Source organism: Macaca thibetana, chromosome 4, assembly GCF_024542745.1.
Source record: "Macaca thibetana thibetana isolate TM-01 chromosome 4, ASM2454274v1, whole genome shotgun sequence".
Taxonomy (NCBI): domain Eukaryota; kingdom Metazoa; phylum Chordata; class Mammalia; order Primates; family Cercopithecidae; genus Macaca; species Macaca thibetana.
Window position 1 is genome coordinate 167783587 of NC_065581.1, and position 20972 is coordinate 167804558.

At 36.7% G+C, this 20972-nt stretch overlaps 1 protein-coding gene across 1 annotated transcript in view; it reads right to left on the bottom strand.

The window, feature by feature from the left end:
• WDR27 (WD repeat domain 27) overlaps nt 1-20972 on the bottom strand; it is a 256015-nt gene that overhangs the window by 141076 nt on the left and 93967 nt on the right. Inside the window, exon 23 of the mRNA XM_050787106.1 lies at nt 12695-12797. Within this exon, the coding sequence (XP_050643063.1) occupies nt 12695-12797 (103 nt within the window). The remainder of the gene's footprint in view (nt 1-12694; nt 12798-20972) is intronic.

Genomic DNA, 20972 nt, shown 5'->3' on the forward strand with positions numbered 1-20972 from the left:
TGTTGTTCAAGAGTCAGCTGAATTTTGAAGGAAAGTGGAGAAATAAAATGTCTACATTTTATTTTCTTCTGCCACAAGCACATCTTTATTTGAAAAGTATTCCTGTGCAGTTGCTGCTGTAAGGGGTGGCATGGGGCCTGGGAATGTGCACTCCTAACAGGTTCCCAGGTCAGGCTGCTGGTCCAGGGCACCCCACTTTGGGAACCACTGGGTGAGGGTAACCCTAACATTTACACAGTGTGTCACTATTTACAAAACCCAACTGTTACATAAACCATTTACAAAAATGGACCAAGGTGCATCCCTATTTTATCGCAATCTCCATTTTTTATGGAGGAAACCATGACAGGTAGAGAGCACTTTACCAGGACAGCCACGGAGCCTCAGTGCTGAGATTCCAAACTGATTTTTCTAAGCTTTTGCTGTTTATTTCACTGGGCTGCCAAAGACAACTCCCATTCACACATGGTCAGGGCATCCTCAAATTCCCTCTAATCTCACAGGTGTTTCCAAAATCATCCTTTGCTTATTTTGCTATTTTTCATTCAGGACTGATTTAATATCAAAGGGTTTCTGAATTTCTTCAGAACTCCTGTCTGCTGTTTAGATTAAACAAATAAGGGAAATTATAATGACTGAATCTCTTTTCCATCCATTATTTCCAACGATAAAATACAGAGGTTAACAGCAGCAAGAACTTACTGGACACTGACTTTTTGTCAGGCACTCTGATAAGAATTTTATATAAATTTTCTCGTGTAACCCTCTCGGCAGCACTATGAAGAAAACACTTTTATTGTCCCAGTTCCATAGACAAGGAAGCCAGGCTGAGGGCAGGCAGCCTTCCAAGGCCACTCACCTCTTGAAAAGCGCTTCCTGAGATCAGCTGGCTTCCATTTGCATGAAACCTCAAAACACACATAGAATGACATAATATAGTGGCAAGAGGCGAGGTAAAATTTATCAAGGAAAGGTCTTTTGTTTCCTCAGTGAGAATGGAATTAAATGAAACATCTTTTGGTCCAGAGAATCTTGGGGTACATGAATTTTCTGATCATGACAATTTTACATGTGACACAGCAACTGGAAGCCCAAATATCAGAAATATTTTAGTAGATACACAGGTTTCTTATGCGTGATCCTACACAGTGTCAATACATACAGAAGGACAATAAGCCATAGAGTGATGGTAATGAACAGCTCTGCAAATGATTCAATGTAACCACAATCCATGTGTGAAAGAAACATTTTAATTAGAGGTACTCACTGGAGTCATAAAGCACTTCAGCCACCACAGAGAAACGAGCTGAGGCTAAGACATATTCAGAAAACAAACAGAGCTGAAAATAAAACCTGTGTAGGTAGATCTCATGCCAGAACCAAATCAAGAAGTCCTGAGAGAAGGAGCAAGAAAAAAGGAAGCAATATTTTTCAGGCAAAAGATGAGGATGTGGCATAAATCTGTGGGTGCTGGAATAATGCTTGACTGCTCAAAAATGTTTTTACAAAAATTGGTAAGGGACTGAATGTACTACTTTAGAAGCGAAGTGTTTTGGAAGCAGGACTACACCGATTCATTACAACTATTTTGCAATTCTGCTGAGCCACGTCTGCGAGGATGAAGTTTCTTTCATTCTTCCTTTCACAGAGTTCCTAACATGTGACCTTCGTTTCCCTTTACCCAAATTAACCCCACACAAGAAAGGGGACGAAGAATTACAAACAGAAGTGAGTTCTGCACTCTTGAAACTTGACAATGGTAGCGACATTTTCCAGAGGGGAATCAACTGTCATATTATGCTCACTTATTTTGCTTTTGAAAATAATTCCAGAAATGACATTTTCCGAGTATTCTGCACATTTCTTCAGATACTGAATTTTTAGTTTACAAAAAAGTAAACTATTCTCAGAAGACCTAAAATGGTCAAGATTTAAAACAAAGTCACACCAAGAGAGAAGCCTTGCCTCCTTACAGCAAGAAGCAAAGGCTCTGCTGGAGAATTCCTGATGGTGGCATGCAGGACCACCTGGCCGCCCGCCACACAAGCCATGGGAGGCAAATGGTATCATCTCATCAGGCTGCAAGGCTGACGCACAATCTCCAACTCTTGTCAACCTCCATCAAGGTCTGGCAAAATAAATATGGCACACACAGTAATAAACCCCACCCTTTTCTCTGGCACGTCCTCTTCCAGAGACATAGCAGAACAGGGCACGGGTGTGATATCGCCCACTGGTCTAACCAGTGGACACTGGTAAATACCTAAGGCAGCAGTCACTTTTTAAGGCCTTGGGATAATATGTGATTCCACGTCCACGCTCCATTTTCCTTATCCACTCCTCTGTGACGGACACTTAGGGCGCCTCCACACTGTGGATATCGTGCAGAGTGCTGCAATGGCCATGGAAGCGCAGGTATCTCTTCCATATACTGATTTCAATTCTTTTGGACAAATACCCGAGATTGCTGGATCATGTGATTTCTACTTTTCGCTTTTTGAGGAAACAACACACGTTTTCCGCAGTGGCTGCCTCATTTTGCATTCCCACCGACTATGCAGGAGCTCCCCTTTCTCCACATCCTCATCGTCACTTGTCTTTCTGATATTCTAACAGGTGTGAGATGGTATCTTATTATGGTTTTGACTTGCATTTCCCTGATGATTGGTGATGTGAGCCCGTTTTTCCCGTACGCATTGACCATCTGTATGTGTTCTTAAGCGAAATGTCTATTATTCAAGTTTCCTTTGGGCCATGATCTTCATCTGATAATTTCACCTACTGATGACATTTGCCTCAGTCAATTACTGCATCTAAGATTGAAGAGGGTGATTTTCTAATCCTGCCATTCATCCATTCCACTTGTCTGCAATCCACTAAGAAATAACTTTCCTTTACCAAGTAGGCTATTTGGTTTACTTAAAATACAGTCCGAACAGGAAAGGCAGACAAATGTTTAAGTATTTTCCTTCATAAGGCACACTTCTGAGTAAGGGACAGGTGCCCTAGTTACCTCCAAATGGGGACCAATGATATTTTATGTTTTTGTTTTTAGCTATAACTTTCTGGGGGGAGTATTATAAAAAATGATAAGGGTTTGGATACACAATGTTTGAAGTCAATCGCAGTCATTACTCTTTGGATGCTCAGCTAGCCCTCCGTTGGCCAACAGAATACGGCACTGATGTGGTGCTGCCCATGGGTCTAACCAGCAGACAGTGGTACATGCCTAAGGCAGCAGTAGCCTTAAGGCCTTGGGAATTGGCTGTTGCCTGTGGCCTTGTTATATGACTCCATTACCCTTTGATTTCTTCTTTTCTCTTTGGCATAAGATGTCCCTGGCTCATCTTGTAAGTCTTCTGCCACAGACCTGGAACCAGCTCTCCACCCAGGGAGTTCTGGCTTCTATTAGTGGGGAACGGCATTTAGAGGCTGCAAAGAGGGTACTAAGGGTGATGGCTGGAATGTCACTGCTTCCAAGCACCTTCCGTGGCGGGAGCTAAGAAATACTGGTATTCGTGCACCAGTTCCACATGGTTTTAATTTGAAAGGCTTTCCAACATAAGTTAATGGCTGACAGGGTAAGTTCTCCCCATCATATTGTTCTTTTTTTTCAGGGTATTCTGACCGTTGTTACTTGTTTATTCTCCTAAGTAACTTTATAATCAAACGGTACAGCTACAGAAAAACCTACTGGAATTTTGTTGTTGTTGGGGCAGTGTTAAATTTACAAATTACCTACAGAGAACTGCCTTCTTTATGAAACTAAATCTTCCTATCCAAGAACAAGTTACGATTTTGCATTTGTCTAAGTCTGTACTTCTGGGGGAAAAACAAAATGTTCTTAGTGCAGGTTTCGCAGAAATCTTGTTAATACCTGAATGGTTTATCCTTTTTGAGGCTATTCTCATGAGTTCTCCTCTTCCACTATAACTTTTCAGAGGTTATTTTTTTTGCACCTATAAAGACTATTGCATTCCATATATTAATTTAAATACTACTAATCTTTCACTGAATTATTTTATTGTTCATATGGGCCACTAATTCTCTTGGGTTTTCCAGATATGTAATCTTGTTACCTATGAATAATTTTCACCGTTCTTTTCAGTGCTAATATCTGTTAAGTTGTCCTGTCCAATTTCATAGGGAAATATCTCCAATACCCTGTAAAATAGTTGTGGAATTAATGAACGTTCTGGCTCTGTTCCCAACCATAGAATACCTCTAAAGTTTTCTCAGTAAGATGTCAGCTTTTGGGCTGAGATAAGCATTTTATCATTTGAAAGAGGCATTCATGGATTCCTCTTTTACTGGGTGTTTTAGCAGAAATGAATCTAGAATTTTATTGAAGCAGCTTTCTGCATCCAGGAACATGGTTGTAAGAGTCCTCTTTTTATACTAGTTAATATTATGAGGGAATTATTAGTGGATTTATTGACAGTAAATCATCCTTGCATTCTATGCATAACCCGCTTGGACATGATAAATTATTGTTTTTTTTTGTTTTTGTTTTGTTTTGTTTTGTTTTGTTTTTGAGGCGGAGTCTCGCTCTGTCGCCCAGGCTGGAGTGCAGTGGCGCGATCTCGGCTCACTGCAAGCTCTGCCTCCCGGGTTCCCGCCATTCTCCTGCCTCAGCCTCCCGAGTAGCTGGGACTACAGGCGCCGCCACCACGCCCGGCTAATTTTTTTTGTATTTTTAGTGAGACGGGTTTCATTGTGTTAGCCAGGATGGTCTCGATCTCCTGACCTCGTGATCCGCCCGTCTCGGCCTCCCAAAGTGCTGGGATTACAGGCTTGAGCCACCGCGCCCGGCCGATAAATTATTGTTAATGCACTAATTCTGTGTTCCTATTTAAGCTTTTCAATTGATATTCATAAATGAAATACAACTCCTTTCTGAAATTTCATCCAGTTTTCTATCAGTTATGGTTACTTCAAAAAGCAGTCTGATGTCTTCCTTCTTTCTCTATGCTTTAAAACAGTTAAGTATCTTTGGGACTATTTGATGTTTAAGAGGTTGGTAAAATCCCCTGAGAAAGCATATGGGCCTGGTACTATTTCACAAGGAGCTCTTAGAAAATGTTCTCAATTTCTTCTAAGAAAAGTGGCCTGTTAAATTTGTTTCTACTTTGGGGGCCAGTTTGATAAACTAAATTTCTGTGACTCAACCATCTGTATAGAGGCTTTCATATTAATTTGCACAAATTATGAGAAGCAGTCTCATGATTTTCAAAATCCTTCTGCTCCATGCTTTTGCCTACTCATTGCTTATTATAGACTAAGCTTTCTCTATTTAAAAAAAAAAAAATGCACTGATTAAGTTATTTTGTTGCTTGCGTTTTTAAAAAACTAGTTTTTTGGCCAGGCATGGTGGCTCATGCCTGTAATCCCTGCATTTTAGGAGGCCGAGGCAGGTGGATCACTTGAGGTCAGGAGTTTGAGACCAGCCTGGCCAACGTGGTGAAACCCCATCTCTACTAAAAACACAAAAACTTAGCTGGGCTTGGTGGCAGGCACCTGTAATCCCAGCTACTGGGGAGGCTGAGGCAAGAGAATCTCTTGAACCCAGGAGGCGGAGGCTGCAGTGAGCTGAGATCGTGCCACTGAACTCCAACCTGGGTGACAGAGCGACACTGTCTAAAAAGCAAACAAACCAACAACAAAAAAAAACACAACTAGTGTTTTAATTTATTTATTAGTTCTACTGATTTTCTGTTTTCTAACTTCTCACCTGCTTTTCTATCAATTTATTTCTTCTGATTTACTTTGCTGTTCCTTGTCTGGCTTTTTAGTTAGATATTCATTTACTTTTTCCCTTTAAAAATGTATGATATGCGTATTTGGTGCTATAAATTTCCCTTCAAAAACTGGTTTATGGGTATTCCAGAGACACTGATATGTCATGTTAGAAACAGCATTATTTTCAAGAAATTCTACAATTTCATATTTTGTTTCATACCTTTAAACCAAGAGTTGCTTAACAGACGGAATTTTAATATTTAGATGGAAGAAACTTTTTGGTTTTTAAATTTGTACTTTGATTGCATTATAGTGAGAAAATGTTGATTTTGTGTTATTTTTTTAATTTATTGAGCTTTTTTCTGTATTCATTTATGGTCATTGTTCATAGATATTTGATGTGCACTTGAAAATAAGACGCCTTCCTTGTTGGCAGACAAACATTACTATGAATATCTATAAAATAATGCATTATCAATTATGATATAGAAGTTTCCTACAACCTTATAATTTCTGTGCACTTGACCTGCCAAGGACCGAGACAGATGCATTAGTCTCCATTATTAATGTGTGGCTACTTATTAACTGGTTCTTATCATTTCCACCTTGTGAAATTTGTTTATTTTCTTCAAAATTAGATACTAACATGTATTTTCATTGTGAATTTTGGCCTTTGGCATTATAAGTATCTTTGCCTCATAATTTTTTGGTTGAATTGTGTTTTGTGTGATATTAAAATCACATAATCTGCTTTATTTTTATTTTCACTTGTCTGGTATACATTAAACATCTCTTTTCTTTATCCTTCCTGGATCACTTTGGCTTAAGGCATCTCCTATATTCAGCATGGACTCAGACTTTTTTCCTCATCTGTAAAATCCAATCTGAAATTTTTTTCTTTTTTTCCTTAAACATTGATATGAGTCAGGCATGGTGGATCAGGCCTGTAATCCCAGCACTTTGGGAGGCTGAGGCTGGAGGCCTGAAGCCAATTGTTTGAGAGCAGCCTGGACCACACAGTGAAACCTCATCTCTAAAAAACTAATGAGCCAGGCCAGGTGGCATGTGCCTGTAGTTCCAGCTATGTGGGAGGCTGGGGCAAGAGGATGGATTGAGCCCAGAAGTTCAAGCTCATAGTGGGCCATGATCATGCCACTGCACTTCAGCCTGGGCTAACAGAGCAAGACTCAAAAATAAATGAAAACAACAACAACGAAGACATCAATATGACTGACATTTCCATCTCAGTTTCATCCTAGTATTTTACTTTTAATTCTATATAATGTATGGCACTTTATGGTCTATTTTATTTGTCCTATCTAGATATTTCTTTGCGCACTTAAAAACGGCAGAATTCTTGTTCCAGCAGTTATATTTTATTAAAAGCTTTATACAAAACTCTTGGTCCACTCCTCTCTAAGACAATGCATGTTAGTTCACTACTATGCCCAACAGTGAGGCTGTCTAGCAACCATTTTTCCATCTCTCTTCCTCTACATTCAATTTTAGTCATAATTATCTTAATTTTATACTCTTAAATTACATTTAAGAGCTTACAATTCTATTGTCAGCTTCAACTGATCTCTTCTTACTCAATTAACATCTACAAGAGAATCAAGAGATGTATTCTACTTTCTAGTTATATTCTCACATCTCCCAGTTTTGTACTATTAAACTGTAACAGATAGAACATTTACAAAGTATTCTGTCGTACCTCATTCCCACCTTTTGATCTTCCATAGTTAAACACATTCACTGCTCACCTTGAAGCTTTTGCTGAAACTTCTTCAATCCTAGCTTGGTTTTATAAAGCTTTATTTTTCAATATAACTCGAGGGAACACCATTCAGTTCTAGCATATTCATAACTGTGTGTCTGGTTTTATACTCAAAAAAATGTAGCTGGATATTAAAATTCTTGACTCAGATTATCTTTCTGAGTATGTTAAATATGTTCTTCCCAATGTTTTTTTAACAAAAAAAAAAATGATGATTTACAAAAGTCCAATTCAAGCTGATACTGTTTCCCTTATAAGCATTTGAACATTTTACATGGATCCACAAAGGTGTTTTGTAGTCAAATGGACTTATTAAGCAGTATTTCTATGCAAACTAGTCTGGGTCAATTTTCCCAGGTATTCTTGCAATATCTAGATTTAACTAAACTTTTTTAATTTTAGAAAATATATTTTTGAATTATATTAATTATTTGTTCTTTAGTTTAACTAACTTTAAAAAAAAAATGTCCAGGGACTCCATTTATATGTAGGTTGAATCTCCTTTGCTAAACTTCTATATTTACCTTTTCACCTTGAATTTCTTTTATCATTTTCTTTATTTACTTCTCTCATTTGTATCCTTTTTCCCTATTGTGCTCGCTATATTTGCTTTCTATAATATTCCTTTGCATTTGGCCTTTATTTCTGAATTTTTTTCTAATGCCTTCCTAACTTTCATCAGTTCTCATTTCATATATTCCTGTTGTCTAGCAATTTCTGATGTTGTATGTGTTTTCTTAACTTTCTTAAGCTAATTTGCAAATATATCATCAGTTTTCACCTGTTTAGCAGACACATTTTTCTGATGTAGTCTTGTGTTCTGTGAGAATATTTTTTGGTTCATCTTTTTAAAATTATTATTATAAAAAGAACTGTGATATCCAGAAGTTGTATGACACAGAAAGTAGGATATATAGAAAAAAATCGAGAGAGAACATAGATAGGTAATTTGGAGGCATGTTGTGAAAGTCCTTTTAAGCCACACGTAAGATCCTGGTTCTACATAGAGACCCAGCAGAATATTTTAAACACATAGTATTTACAAAGAAAAGTGTAATTGTATTTACATTAAAAAGTGTCATGATCATCAATAATCTGTTTGTTTTCTAGTCATTTCTAGTCATTAAGAGAAGTCTGTTAAAGTATTCCATTATGATTGAAGACACATCTTTTTCTTCTCAGAGTTATATCACTTTTGATTTATATATTTTGAAACTACATTATTGGGTGCATACAGGTTTATGACATTTTCTACATAGATTGGCATCTTTGTCATATTAAATGTCATTCATCATTTCTAGTAATGCATTAAGACCCAAAGTCTACTTTACACTAAAGTATTGTCATATCAGCTTCATTTCCCATCCTGCTATTTTCAACATTTCTGTCTCTACACTCTTAATTTCAAATGATGTATCTTTCAGTTCTAGGAAATTCCAACAATGTGGTAAAATTCTCCATCCTTATATTTGTGGCCTCTGACTTGCACTCTATTTCCTTGAATATATTAACTTTGTCTGCTAAGTCCAATACCTGAGTCACCCATAGTATTGTTTCTATTATGATGTTTTTTTTCCTTTTTTTTTTCTCTATGTCTTGACATACTTGTACTTTTTGACTCAAAACTGAATGCTATGCATATTACAAAAAAAAAAAAAACCTCCCAAGGCTCAAAATTATATTATTGTACTCCAGAAAGGTGGGCAGACGGAGCAGGAGAAGACTTCCTTACTATAAACCGAGTTGAGCAGACTCAAGGCTGGATTGCAGCTTGGGTGAGATTCCATCAACTCCTGGTTTATCCAGGGGTAAGCTAAGGTGTCCATTGGGAACTCCCACCCCACTAGCAGGGACTGACCTCTGATATTTATATCCTCAGCCCTGAAATATTGTTAAAAACCCCACTCTGCTTCTAAAGGTTTTCTGCTGAGCCTATCAGTTTCTTGCCCTCCTTAGCTCCAGAATTGAATAAAATATGTTGACAGGAATACTGGTAGTGTCAGGCACGGCACTTGACCCTTCATGGCCCTACAGTTTTCAAGTTTTTATCTCTACATCCCTGCAATATCAACAAAAATTTTTATGTACAACTTCACCTCTTACCATTCATACACACACACACACACACAGACAGCTGCATCCCTCTGTATGGCTTTGCCTGTAACATAGGTCTGTTTTTTTTGTTCAGAAATGGCAAACTCCTTCAGAGAAAAAGTAGCTGCAGAATGTTAAACCTAGTTTAACCAGGTTTTGTGTAGTAGTTCTGATAGGCACTCTAGTCAGTTCCAAGCTACTCCATCATAGCCAGTGCTGAGCCTGAATATGAAGAAGATTATTCTGGCAACAGTGAAGAAAAAAAGAAGTCATTAATAATGGAGACCAGTTGATATTTATCAGGTAAGAGATCATGCAGGTCTGGACTAACTAAATAATGAGAAATAAGAGGAGAAGAGATGTTTCAATGCACTGGAATATAGACTTGGAGAACTTCAAAGGCAGAGTCCATTTTAAGGGTAGGAGAAACTATAATGAACAGTGTTCTTTTAATTTATCATGTTTGGGATTCACCGAGTGCTTTGAATTTGAAATTCAGATTCAAATTCAATTTGAATCTGAAATTCACTGAAAGCTGTGAATCTGAAATTGTGTGTCTTTTATTTGAGAATTTTTCTGTCATTGTTTTTTCAACCTTTTTTTTCTGCTGTATTTAAGGTCACAAAGATGTGTATTGTCTATGCAGATGACATATAATAAACAGATAAATCATTCTGGATTTCAATCACAGTGCAGCACTCATCCCCAAAAATGCTGTCTTCATTTGAAATATACTGGTTTCTTCCACTGGTTTTTATCTTATCCTTCATAGCCTTTAGGAAGCAAATATATTCAGTATTAATTAGGCAAACACACATTTCTGTGATTTATTTTTTTGCTCTAATTGATCAACACTAAAAGGTCTCAAATAAAATGCCCAGGGGAATCTAGAAGGTGTGTGATAATATTTAAGAAGCCTGCTTTAAATGTACAGGTACATTAATTTTACCTTTGCCTGACTTGTGGATAAGAGGGAAAGCAAGTATTTATATCTGCTGAGTCAATGTAAGAAGATACATAAAAATAGATGTGTATAATACTATTAGTAATAAAAATAGTATTTTTATTATTGAAAAATAAATAGATTAATTATTCTACTTTAAATGTGCCGTTTGTAAGGAACACTCAGTGCCATCCTCATTTCATCTTCTCCCATTCATTCCTCAGCTACCTGTTCATCTTCTGCGGCCTCTGGTCATCACTGATTATTCCACTCTTTGCCGCTGCCATGGCCTGTTGAATCTTTCCCCTTCACTGAGCTGTAGCTTCCCTTGGCCCTCATGGGAACCCTCTCACTTCTGTTTTCCTCTTGTAACTCAAATCCTTTCCTTCTGTTTCTCCCCACTGGCTTCAACTGTCGAGGTTCTCCGGAATTCTACTCATTACCTTTTGGTTTACTCATTGTATCCATTCTTCATAGGCACCTTATTTATTACTAACACTTCAGTTATCATCTCTATCCTGATTATTAGTCTTTATCTCCAGAGTTTTGATTTATATTCCCAACTTTACACCTGCCTATTTCAACAGTGATTGGAAAGACTTCAGATATCTCATTAAAAACAAATACAGCCAAAAAACAGTGTAACAACATATTTAAAGTGCTATAAGAAAAGAACTGTCGCCGGGCGCGGTGGCTCAAGCCTGTAATCCCAGCACTTTGGGAGGCCGAGACAGGCGGATCATGAGGTCAGGAGATCGAGACCTGGATAACACGGTGAAACCCCGTCTCTACTAAAAAAAAATACAAAAAAACTAGCCGGGCGAGGTGGTGGGCGCCTGTAGTCCCAGCTACTTGGGAGGCTGAGGCAGGAGAATGGCGTGAACCCAGGAGGCGGAGCTTGCAGTGAGCTGAGATCGCCCCACTGCACTCCAGCCTGGGTGGCAGAGCGAGACTCCGTCTCAAAAAAAAAAACAAAAACAAAAACAAAAAAAAAAAAAAAAGAAAAGAACTGTCAAGTCAGAATTCCAGACACAGTGAAAATATGCTTTAGGAAAGAAAGCAAAATAAAGATAATCTATGATGAAAGAAAAGTAAGGGAATTCATAGCCAGTAGAACTGCACTAAAAAAATGCTAAAAAAAATTCTCCAGGTCAAAAAAAGAGAAAAACTACTCTAAATGCTAAATGTAAACTTGAAACTTAAGGAATGAAGAAGAAAGCAGAAATTGCTAAGTGTCTAGATAAATATATTACACCATTATGTATAATTATTGAAATAAAAAAGTATAACATTTTGTGATAGAGTTCTGAACACATGAAGATGTGATACCTAAGACAGCTACAACATGGAATGGGAAGGATATGGCGACCAATTTGGTCATAAAGTCTTCACATTTCACTGGAAATGAAGAACCATCTCTAAGAAGACTAACAAGATAATAGGCATATATGCTGTAATCTCCAGAACCACCACACATACATGTACACACCACTGTACAAAGAGATTCGGTTCACAAATAGATAAATTAGGCCAGGTGTGGTAGCTCACGCCTATAATCCCAGCACCTTGGGAGGCCCAGGCAGGCGGACGGCTTGAGGTCTGGAGTTTGAGACCAATCTGTCCAACATGGTGAAACCCCGTCTCTACTAAAAAATAGAAAAATTAGCCAGGCATGGTGCACGTGCACATAATGTGTAATGTGGAGGGGAGGGGGAGCATTTCCATTAATAAAAGCACATTGTTTCCTAAGGATGTAACTTAGGAAAAGATCACACCATTAAATAGACAGGATCTGGTGTTTCACTAATTAATATTATAATCTTGTAATAAAAAAGAAAATACAACTTGTAGCACAGTGTCTTTCAAATAGTAGGCACTCAACAAGTATCTATGAAATTATTAATAATTCATGAGTGATTACTGTTTATCATGCTTCAGTAAAAACATCTTTCATACCTCACACATTATTAAAATGCTATTACTGTGTAAGCGTCTTGAAATATTGACCAACAGTCAAGCTGCAAGTAGGTTTCTATTCTAATATGCAACAATATTAAACAGTCTACACATTACCAAAGTCTAGAATCTCTACATTTATAGACTGCTAAACATTTATAGACTGTCAAAATACAAATACATACGTGTCTGTCCTCGGCCCCACAAGCCGCAAATCGCCCACAAGGACTGAAAGCAATTCCACATGGATAGCCGCGGGATGGATGCCCTTCAAAGTGGCGCTCACACCTATGGGGAGGAAAGAAACACCAGGAGAAAAATCATTTTTAAATTTGAATGCAAATTAGAGGAAAGAAAACAACTTGTTGCTTTTCTTCACAAAAAGAACAAATGAATAATGGAAGAATATTTTATACGTAAGAATTATTAAATGGTTAATGGGTCTCTCTCGAGATATTTTAAAATAACTCAAACACTATTCAAAATCTTAAATTCCCAAAGATGACAAAACTAATAGTAAATAAGCTTTTATATATGATAAATATGAAATGTAAACATATTCTGGAAATTTTTAAAATATCAAAACAAACCTAACAAATCTTCTAAAATAATAAATTATTTAGTTAAATTATTCAGAGACGTTTTGGAGGCAAAACATTCTATGAAGGGTGGTTAAGTTTCACAACTATTTAAAAAGTACCATATAAAATTTGTTTATTGTGAAAAATGCCAAGGAATTCTTGTTAATTTTATGGAGAGAATCTCCAACACCTTTTGGAGATTACCAGCGCCTTCTTAAGAAGACTCCGCAAGCACTGAGCAGCACTGGGCTGGGGACCACAAAGATGCCTGACAAGGTTCCTGCTCCAGGTGCCCTGAGTGGTGGCAAAGTCATACAGCACACAGGTAACAATACCAATACAAAATACAAATACGGTACTATACGATACAATACAACACAAATACAACACAAACACAAATGCAAATACAAAATACAAATACAATACAAATACAAAATACAAATACAATACAGTACTAACAAAGTACAAATACAATACAAATGCGAATAAAAATACAAATACAAAATACAAACACAAAATATAAATACAAAAGATGTGCTTTTGTATTTGTTCTAGTGATTAAAGTGATGAAAGAGCAGAGCAAAGACACTCTGCTAACTGTATCCTTGTGCACAGTGTAAGTGCATGCACATACACATAAAAATCCGTATCAGCTTGTTATATTGTTGAGTACATTATATATGCAGTGATCATAATTATCAGGACATATATACTTTTTTGCTTAAACAGGGTTTTATTTGTATATAAATTACATTTCATATAAATATATAAAATTAATAGCATATATGTGACAAACAATCTGTAAATTAAGCTTACGGCTGTTGATAACAATGTAACTGCCTAAACTATCTCGCTTTGGAATGCTGGAAGCCTGCTCACATAAAGCTACCTTTACATATCTAGTTATGGCTTTTACTGATATAAAATTTGCTGTAAAATAAAATAGGACTGGCAGAAATAGTAATCAATTAGTTCTATAGAAGCAATTTCATAACAATTTCACTTTTTACAATAAATATATATCTTTTTATTCCCTTAAAAAAGTAATTTCTGTTGACTATCTACTAGGAATATACATATTGGACACTTTACATTTACAGGAATGATTTATATTTTCAAAACAATCTTAGGAAAATAAATTAAGATAGCTTAGCTAAATATTTTTTTATTAACTTGTTTTCCATACAATGCCTGCAGTTCTGTATGTCACAGTAGAGGCTTAACCTAAGTCTCCTGGATCTTAAAAGGCTTCTGTCCAAATTCTCTGACGATTACAAATATTTAAATATTAATTATCCAAATGTCAATGAAAAGAAGCCCTGTGCAGTAAAGCAGTGTCCACTTCATTGTAAGACATAGCAATGGAGCTGAACAACCACAGAGCCGTCTCTGGGCAGGGCTAACCGGGCTCCTCCGCGGGCAGCAGTTCAGCTGAAAACACATCCGCCCAATCATATCTATCATCTAGAATCACGCTGGATGCAGTTACTGCCTTAAAACACTCTCCTGAAGAACAAAGCTATTTAAGCGTGAAATAGTTGTACACAATTGTGATAAAAATGCCATGCCTGACTATGTAATATCTTAATTTGTTGATTTTGTGTGTCAAGTTCAGTATTTTATTTATTGACTACCTATCATGTCCTATGTAGTATAAATTCTACAAAGAGAATTATTTTATTTATTTATTTATTTATTTATTTATTTATTTATTATGGAGTCTCACTCTGTCACCCAGGCTGGAGTGCAGTGGCATGATCTAGGCTCATGTGACCTCTGCCTCCCAGGTTCAAGCAATTCTCCTGCCTCGGCCTCCTGAGTAGCTGGAATTACAGGCATTCACCACCACACCTGGCTAATTTTTTTATTTTTAGTAAAGACGTGGTTTCACCATGTTGACCAAGCTGGTCTTGAACTTCTGTGCTGGGATTACAGGTTTGAGCCTACCACACCTAGCAAAGATAATTCCTTTTTTTGTTGTTGTTTTGAGACAGAGTCTTGCTCTGTCACCCAGGCTGGAGTGCATTGCCACAATGGCCAAGATAATTGTCTAGAAAAATTCTGTAGATGGTAATATAGGCTGTAGAAAATAACCTGAACTGTATTGTGCTACTGAGAAAAGACTATATCTTTGTAAAAATGTCATAAACATCTGTCACAATATTTGTCATACATTTAATTCCTTTTTTCTTTTACATTAATTTTTTAATTTTCACATTCTTCTTTTACTATTAAAAAAAAAAGAGAGAAAAATAATCAAAGTACTCATAATCCTTCCATTCAATAACAACCCCAGAAAGTGCTGTGGCACATCTACTGCACATTTTCTCTGCATGTGCAAAGGGCTTTGTTTTCCTTTAACAAAGTAGAGATGCATACTATGCAGCTTTATATCCTGCTGGGTCTACCCCAGAATACACCATGAACATTTCCCTCATGAACATGTGTTTCTTGTCTAATGAGCTCAGCGAAGAGGCCATAGAGAGCACTGGCCAAGAGCAGGTGACCCAGGGCCAAGTTCAACCCTGACGCCAGCTAAGCCCCTTCTCACCAAATGAGCAACTTTGGTGAGTTGCTCACCTCTGTGCTGCATTTTCCCCATTCACGAAATGGGCCTAAATGAGTTCATAAAGTAAATTTCTTCTTACAGCACATGGCACATTAATAAGTGCTCTAGAAGTGTAATTGAACTGGGTTCAGGAGAAATTTAAAAATTTTTGAAATGAATGAAAGTGGTAATACAACATAGTAAAGCCTGTATGATACAGTAAAAGTAGTGTTAAGAGGAACATTTATACCATTGAATGCCTATACCAAAAAACTAGAAAGATCACAAATTAACGACCTAATGTTGCACCTCAAGGAACAAGAAAAGCATGACCAAACCAAATCCAAAGTTAGCAAGAAATTTAAAAGATCAGAGCAGAACTCAATGAAATAGAGACCATCAAAACAATTTAAAAGATCAACAAAATGAAAAGTCAGTTATTTGAGAAGATAAACAAAATTGATAAACCACTTGTAGACTAACCAAGAAAAGATGAAATCTAAATAAACAAAATTAGAAATGAAAAACAGACATTACAACCAATACCACAGGAATGCAAAATATCATCAGAGACTATTATGAAAAACTACACACTCACAAAATAGAAAACCTAGAGAAAATGGATAAGTTCCTGGAAATACACAACTTCCCAAAGTTGAAGCAGGAAGAAATAGAACACCTGACCAGACCAATAATGAGTAGAAAGACTGAATCAGGGAAAAAAAAAAAAAAAAAAAAAAAAAGTTTCCCAACAAAGAAAAGCCCAGGACCAGATGAATTCATAGGCAAATTCCACCAAACATATAAAGAAGAACCAATATCAATCCTGAAACTGTTCCAAAATGTCAAGAAGAAGGGAATTCTCCCTAATTCATTCTATGAGGCCAATATCACTCTGATACCAAAACCAGACAAGGACAAAACAAAGAAATAAAACTATAGTCCAAGATCCCCGATGAACATAAAAACAATTTTCAACAAAATATCACCAAACAGAATCCAATAGCACATCAAGAAGATAATACACCATGACCAAGTGGGTTTTATACCAGGATGCAAGGATGGTTCAACATACAAAAATAAATAAATGTGATACATCACATAAACGGAATCATGGACAAAAAACATAGGATCATTTCAATAAATGCAAAAAAAAGCACTTGATAAAATTCAGCATCTCTTCATGATAAAAATCCTCAATGAAAACTAAGCATTGAAGGAATATACATAAAAATAATAAGGGCCATATATAACAATCCAATAGCCAAGGTCATACTGAATAGGGGAAAGTTGAAAGTCTGTCCTCTAAGAACTGGAACAAGACAAGGATGCCCACTGTCACCATTTCTATTCAATATAGTCCTAGAAGTCCTAGCCAGAGCCATTAGGCAAAAAAAAAAAAAAAAAAAAAAAAAAAAAGTTAAAAAGTTGCTTTTTTTTTTAAAAGAAGCATCCAAATTGGTAAAGAGGACATCAAATTATCCCTGTTGACTGACAGTATAATCTTATATCTAGAAAAACCTAAAGACTCCACCAAAACACTCTTAGATTTGATAAATAAATTCAGTAAAATTTCAGGATACAAAATCAATGTGTAAAAATCAGTAGCATTTCTATACATCAATAATGATTTAGCTGAGAACCAGACATCAGTCCTATTTACAATAGCTACAAAAACAATGAAATACCTAGGAATATAATTAACCAAGGAGGTAAAAGATCTCTATAGGGAAAACGATAAAACATCAATGAAAGAAACTACAGATAACACAAACAAAGAGAAAAATGTCCTATGCTCATGGATCAGAAGAATTAATATGATTAAAATTACCATACTGCCCAAAGCAATCTATAGATACAATGCAATGCCTTTCAAAATACCAATGTTGTTTTTCACAACATTATATATATTAAAAAAAAAAAAAAAACCCTAAACTTCATAAGGAACCAAAAAAGAGCCCAAATGGCCAAATTAATCCTAAATAAAAAGAACAAAGCTGAAGGCACCACATTCCCTGACTTCAAATTATACTACAAGGTTATAGTAACCAAAACAACATGGTACTGGTATAAAAATAGACATATAAACCAATGGAACAGAATCCAGAACTCAGAAATAAAACTACATATTTATAGTCAACTGATCTTTGAAAATTGACAAAATCAACAATGGGGAAAGGACACCCTTTTTAATAAATAGCGCTGAAAAACTGGATAGCTATAGGCAAAAGAATGAAATTGGACCCCATATACAAAAATAAACTCAAGGTGGATTAAAGACTTAAGTGTAAAACCTGAAACTATAAAAATACTAAAAGAAAATCTAGAAAAAAACCCTTCCAGACGTCAGTCTAGGCAAAGAATTCATGACTAAGAACTCAAAACCAGAGGCAACAAAAACAAAAATAGACAAATATGACTTAATTAAACAAAAATAGTCTGCACAGAAAAATAAATAACCAACAGAGTTAATGGAAAACCTGCAGAATGGGGGAAAACTTGAAAACTGCATTTTACAGGGGACTAATATCCAAAATTTACAAGGAACTCAAACGACTCAACAAAAAATACCACAAATAATTCCATTAAAAAGTGGGCAAAGGACATGAATAGATATTTTTACTTTATTTAAAGTTCCGGGATACATGTGCAGGATGTGCAGGTTTGTTACACAGGTAAACATGTGCTATGGTGGTTTGCTGCACAGATCAACCCATCACCTACGTATTAAGCCTCACAAGCATTAGGTATTTATCCTGATGCTCTTCCTCTCCACACCCCCCTGACAGGCCCCAGTGTGTGCTGTTCCCCTCCCTGTGTCCATGTGTTCTCATTGTTCAGCTCCCACTTATAAGTGAGAACATGCAGTGTTTGGTTTTATGTTCCTGTGTTAGTTTGCTGAGAATAATGGCTTCCAGCTCCGTCCATGTCCCTGCAAAAAAACATGATCTTATTCCTTTTCATGGCTGCCTAGATTCCATTGTGTATATGTACCACATTTTCTTTATCCTGTCTATCATTGATGGGCATCTGGGTTGATTCCATGTGTTTGCTATTGTGAATAGTGCTGCAATGAACATATGCATGCATGTATCTTTACAATAGAATGATTTCTATTCCTTTGGGTATATACCCAGTAATGGGAATGCTGGGTCACATGATATTTCTGGTTCTAGGTCTTTGAGGAAATGCCACATTTTCTTCCACAATGGTTGAACTAATGTACATTCCCACCAACAGTATAAAAGCGTTTTAAAAGAGGATATACAAATGGCCAGCAAGCACATGAAAAATGCTCAACATCACTAGTCATCAGAGAAATTCAAATTAAAACCACAATGAGATTTCATCTCACACCAGACAGAATGGTTATTACTAAAAAGACAAAAAGTAACAGATGCTGGCAAGGATGCAGAGAAAAGGGAAAGTTTATACACTGCTGATGGCAATGTAAATTAGTACAACCTCTATGCAAAACAATGTGAAGATCTCTCAAAGAACTAAAAATATAACTACCATTCATTTCAGAAACTCCACTACTGGGTATCTACCCAAAGAAAAAGAAATCATTATTTCAAAAAGACACATGCACTCATATGTTTATTGCAACACTATTTACAATACCAAAGATAAGGAATAAATCTAAGTGCCCATTAACAGATGACTGAATAAAGAAAATGTAGTATATTTGCATGTGTACACACACACACACATATAATGTAATATTATTCAGCCATGAAAAAATGAAATCATGTCTTTTGCAGCACATGGATGGAAGCAGAGGGCATGATCTTAAGTGAAACAACTCAGAAACAGAAGGACAAATACCACATGTTCCTACTTATGTGTGGGAGATAAATAATGTGTATACATGGACATACAGTATGAAACCATAGACACTGGAGACTCAGAAGGGTAGAGGGTGGGAAGGGGATGGAGGAAGAAAAATTATTTAATGGGGAGAATGCACATTATTTGGGTGATGGATACCTTAAAAGCCCTGACTTCACTACTACAAATCTGACCATGTAACAAAATTACACTTGCACCTCCTAAATATATACAAATAAAAAAACATATAAATGAGCAATAATAACTAGAAAACGGATATTGCTAGCTGTTTGCTGAGTACTAAGAGATGCCAGGAGTTAACTACACAGTCATGCATCACTTAATGCCAGGGATACATTCTGGGAAATACGTAGTTAGGCAATTTTGTCCCTGTGTGAATGTCACAGAGTATACTTACACATACCTAGATGATGTAGCCTACTACGCACCTAAGCTGTGTGATGTAGCCTATTGCTGCTAGGCTACAAACATGTATAGCATGGAACTGTACTAAGCAACTGTAACACAATGGTAATTCTGTGTGTATCTAAACAAAGAAAAGGCACAGTAAAAATACGGTAAAAACGAAAAATGAAATCTCCATACTGTTTTCCATGGAACTAAAAATAGATTTCTTAAAGCACTAAAAGCAGATCTGGCATACAATCCAGCAATCTCACTACTGGGTATCTACCCAAAGGAAAATAAGTCATTATATCCCAAAGACACTGTGTGTGTATGTTTATTGCAGTACAATTCACAATTGCAAAGATATGGAACCAACCTAAGTGCCCGTCGACCAATGTATTAGCCCATTTTCACACTGCTGATAAAGACATACCCTAGACTGGGCAATTTACAAAAAAAAAAAAAAAAAAAAAAAAAAGAGGTTTAATTGGACTTACAGTTCCATGTGCCTGGGAAAGCCTCACCATCATGGCAGAAGGCAAGGAGGGGCAAGTCCCATCTTACATGAATGGCAGCAAGCAAAGACAGAATGAGGAAGAAACCCCTGATAAAACCATCAGATCTCATGAGACTTATTGACTACCACAAGAACAGTATGGGGAAAACTACCCACATGATTCAGTTATTTCCAACCAGGTCCCTCCCACAACACATGGTAATTATGGGAGTTCAATTCAAGATGAGATTTGGGTGGGGACACAGAGCCAAACCATATCATTCCACCCATGGCCCTCCAAATCTCATGTCCTCACATTTCAAAACCAACCATGCCTTCCAAACAGTCCCCCAAAGTCTTAACTCATGTCAGCATTAACCCAAAAGTGCACAGTCCAAAGTCTCATCTGAGACAAGCCAAGTCCCTTCTGTCTATGAGCCTGTAAAACCAAAAGCTAGTTACTTTCTAGATACAATGGGGGTACAGGTATTGGGTAAATACAGCTGTTCCAAAAAGGAGAAATTGGCCAAAACGAAGGGGCTAGAGGCCCCATGTAAGTCTGAAATCCAGTGGGGCAGTCAAATATTAAAGCTCCAAAA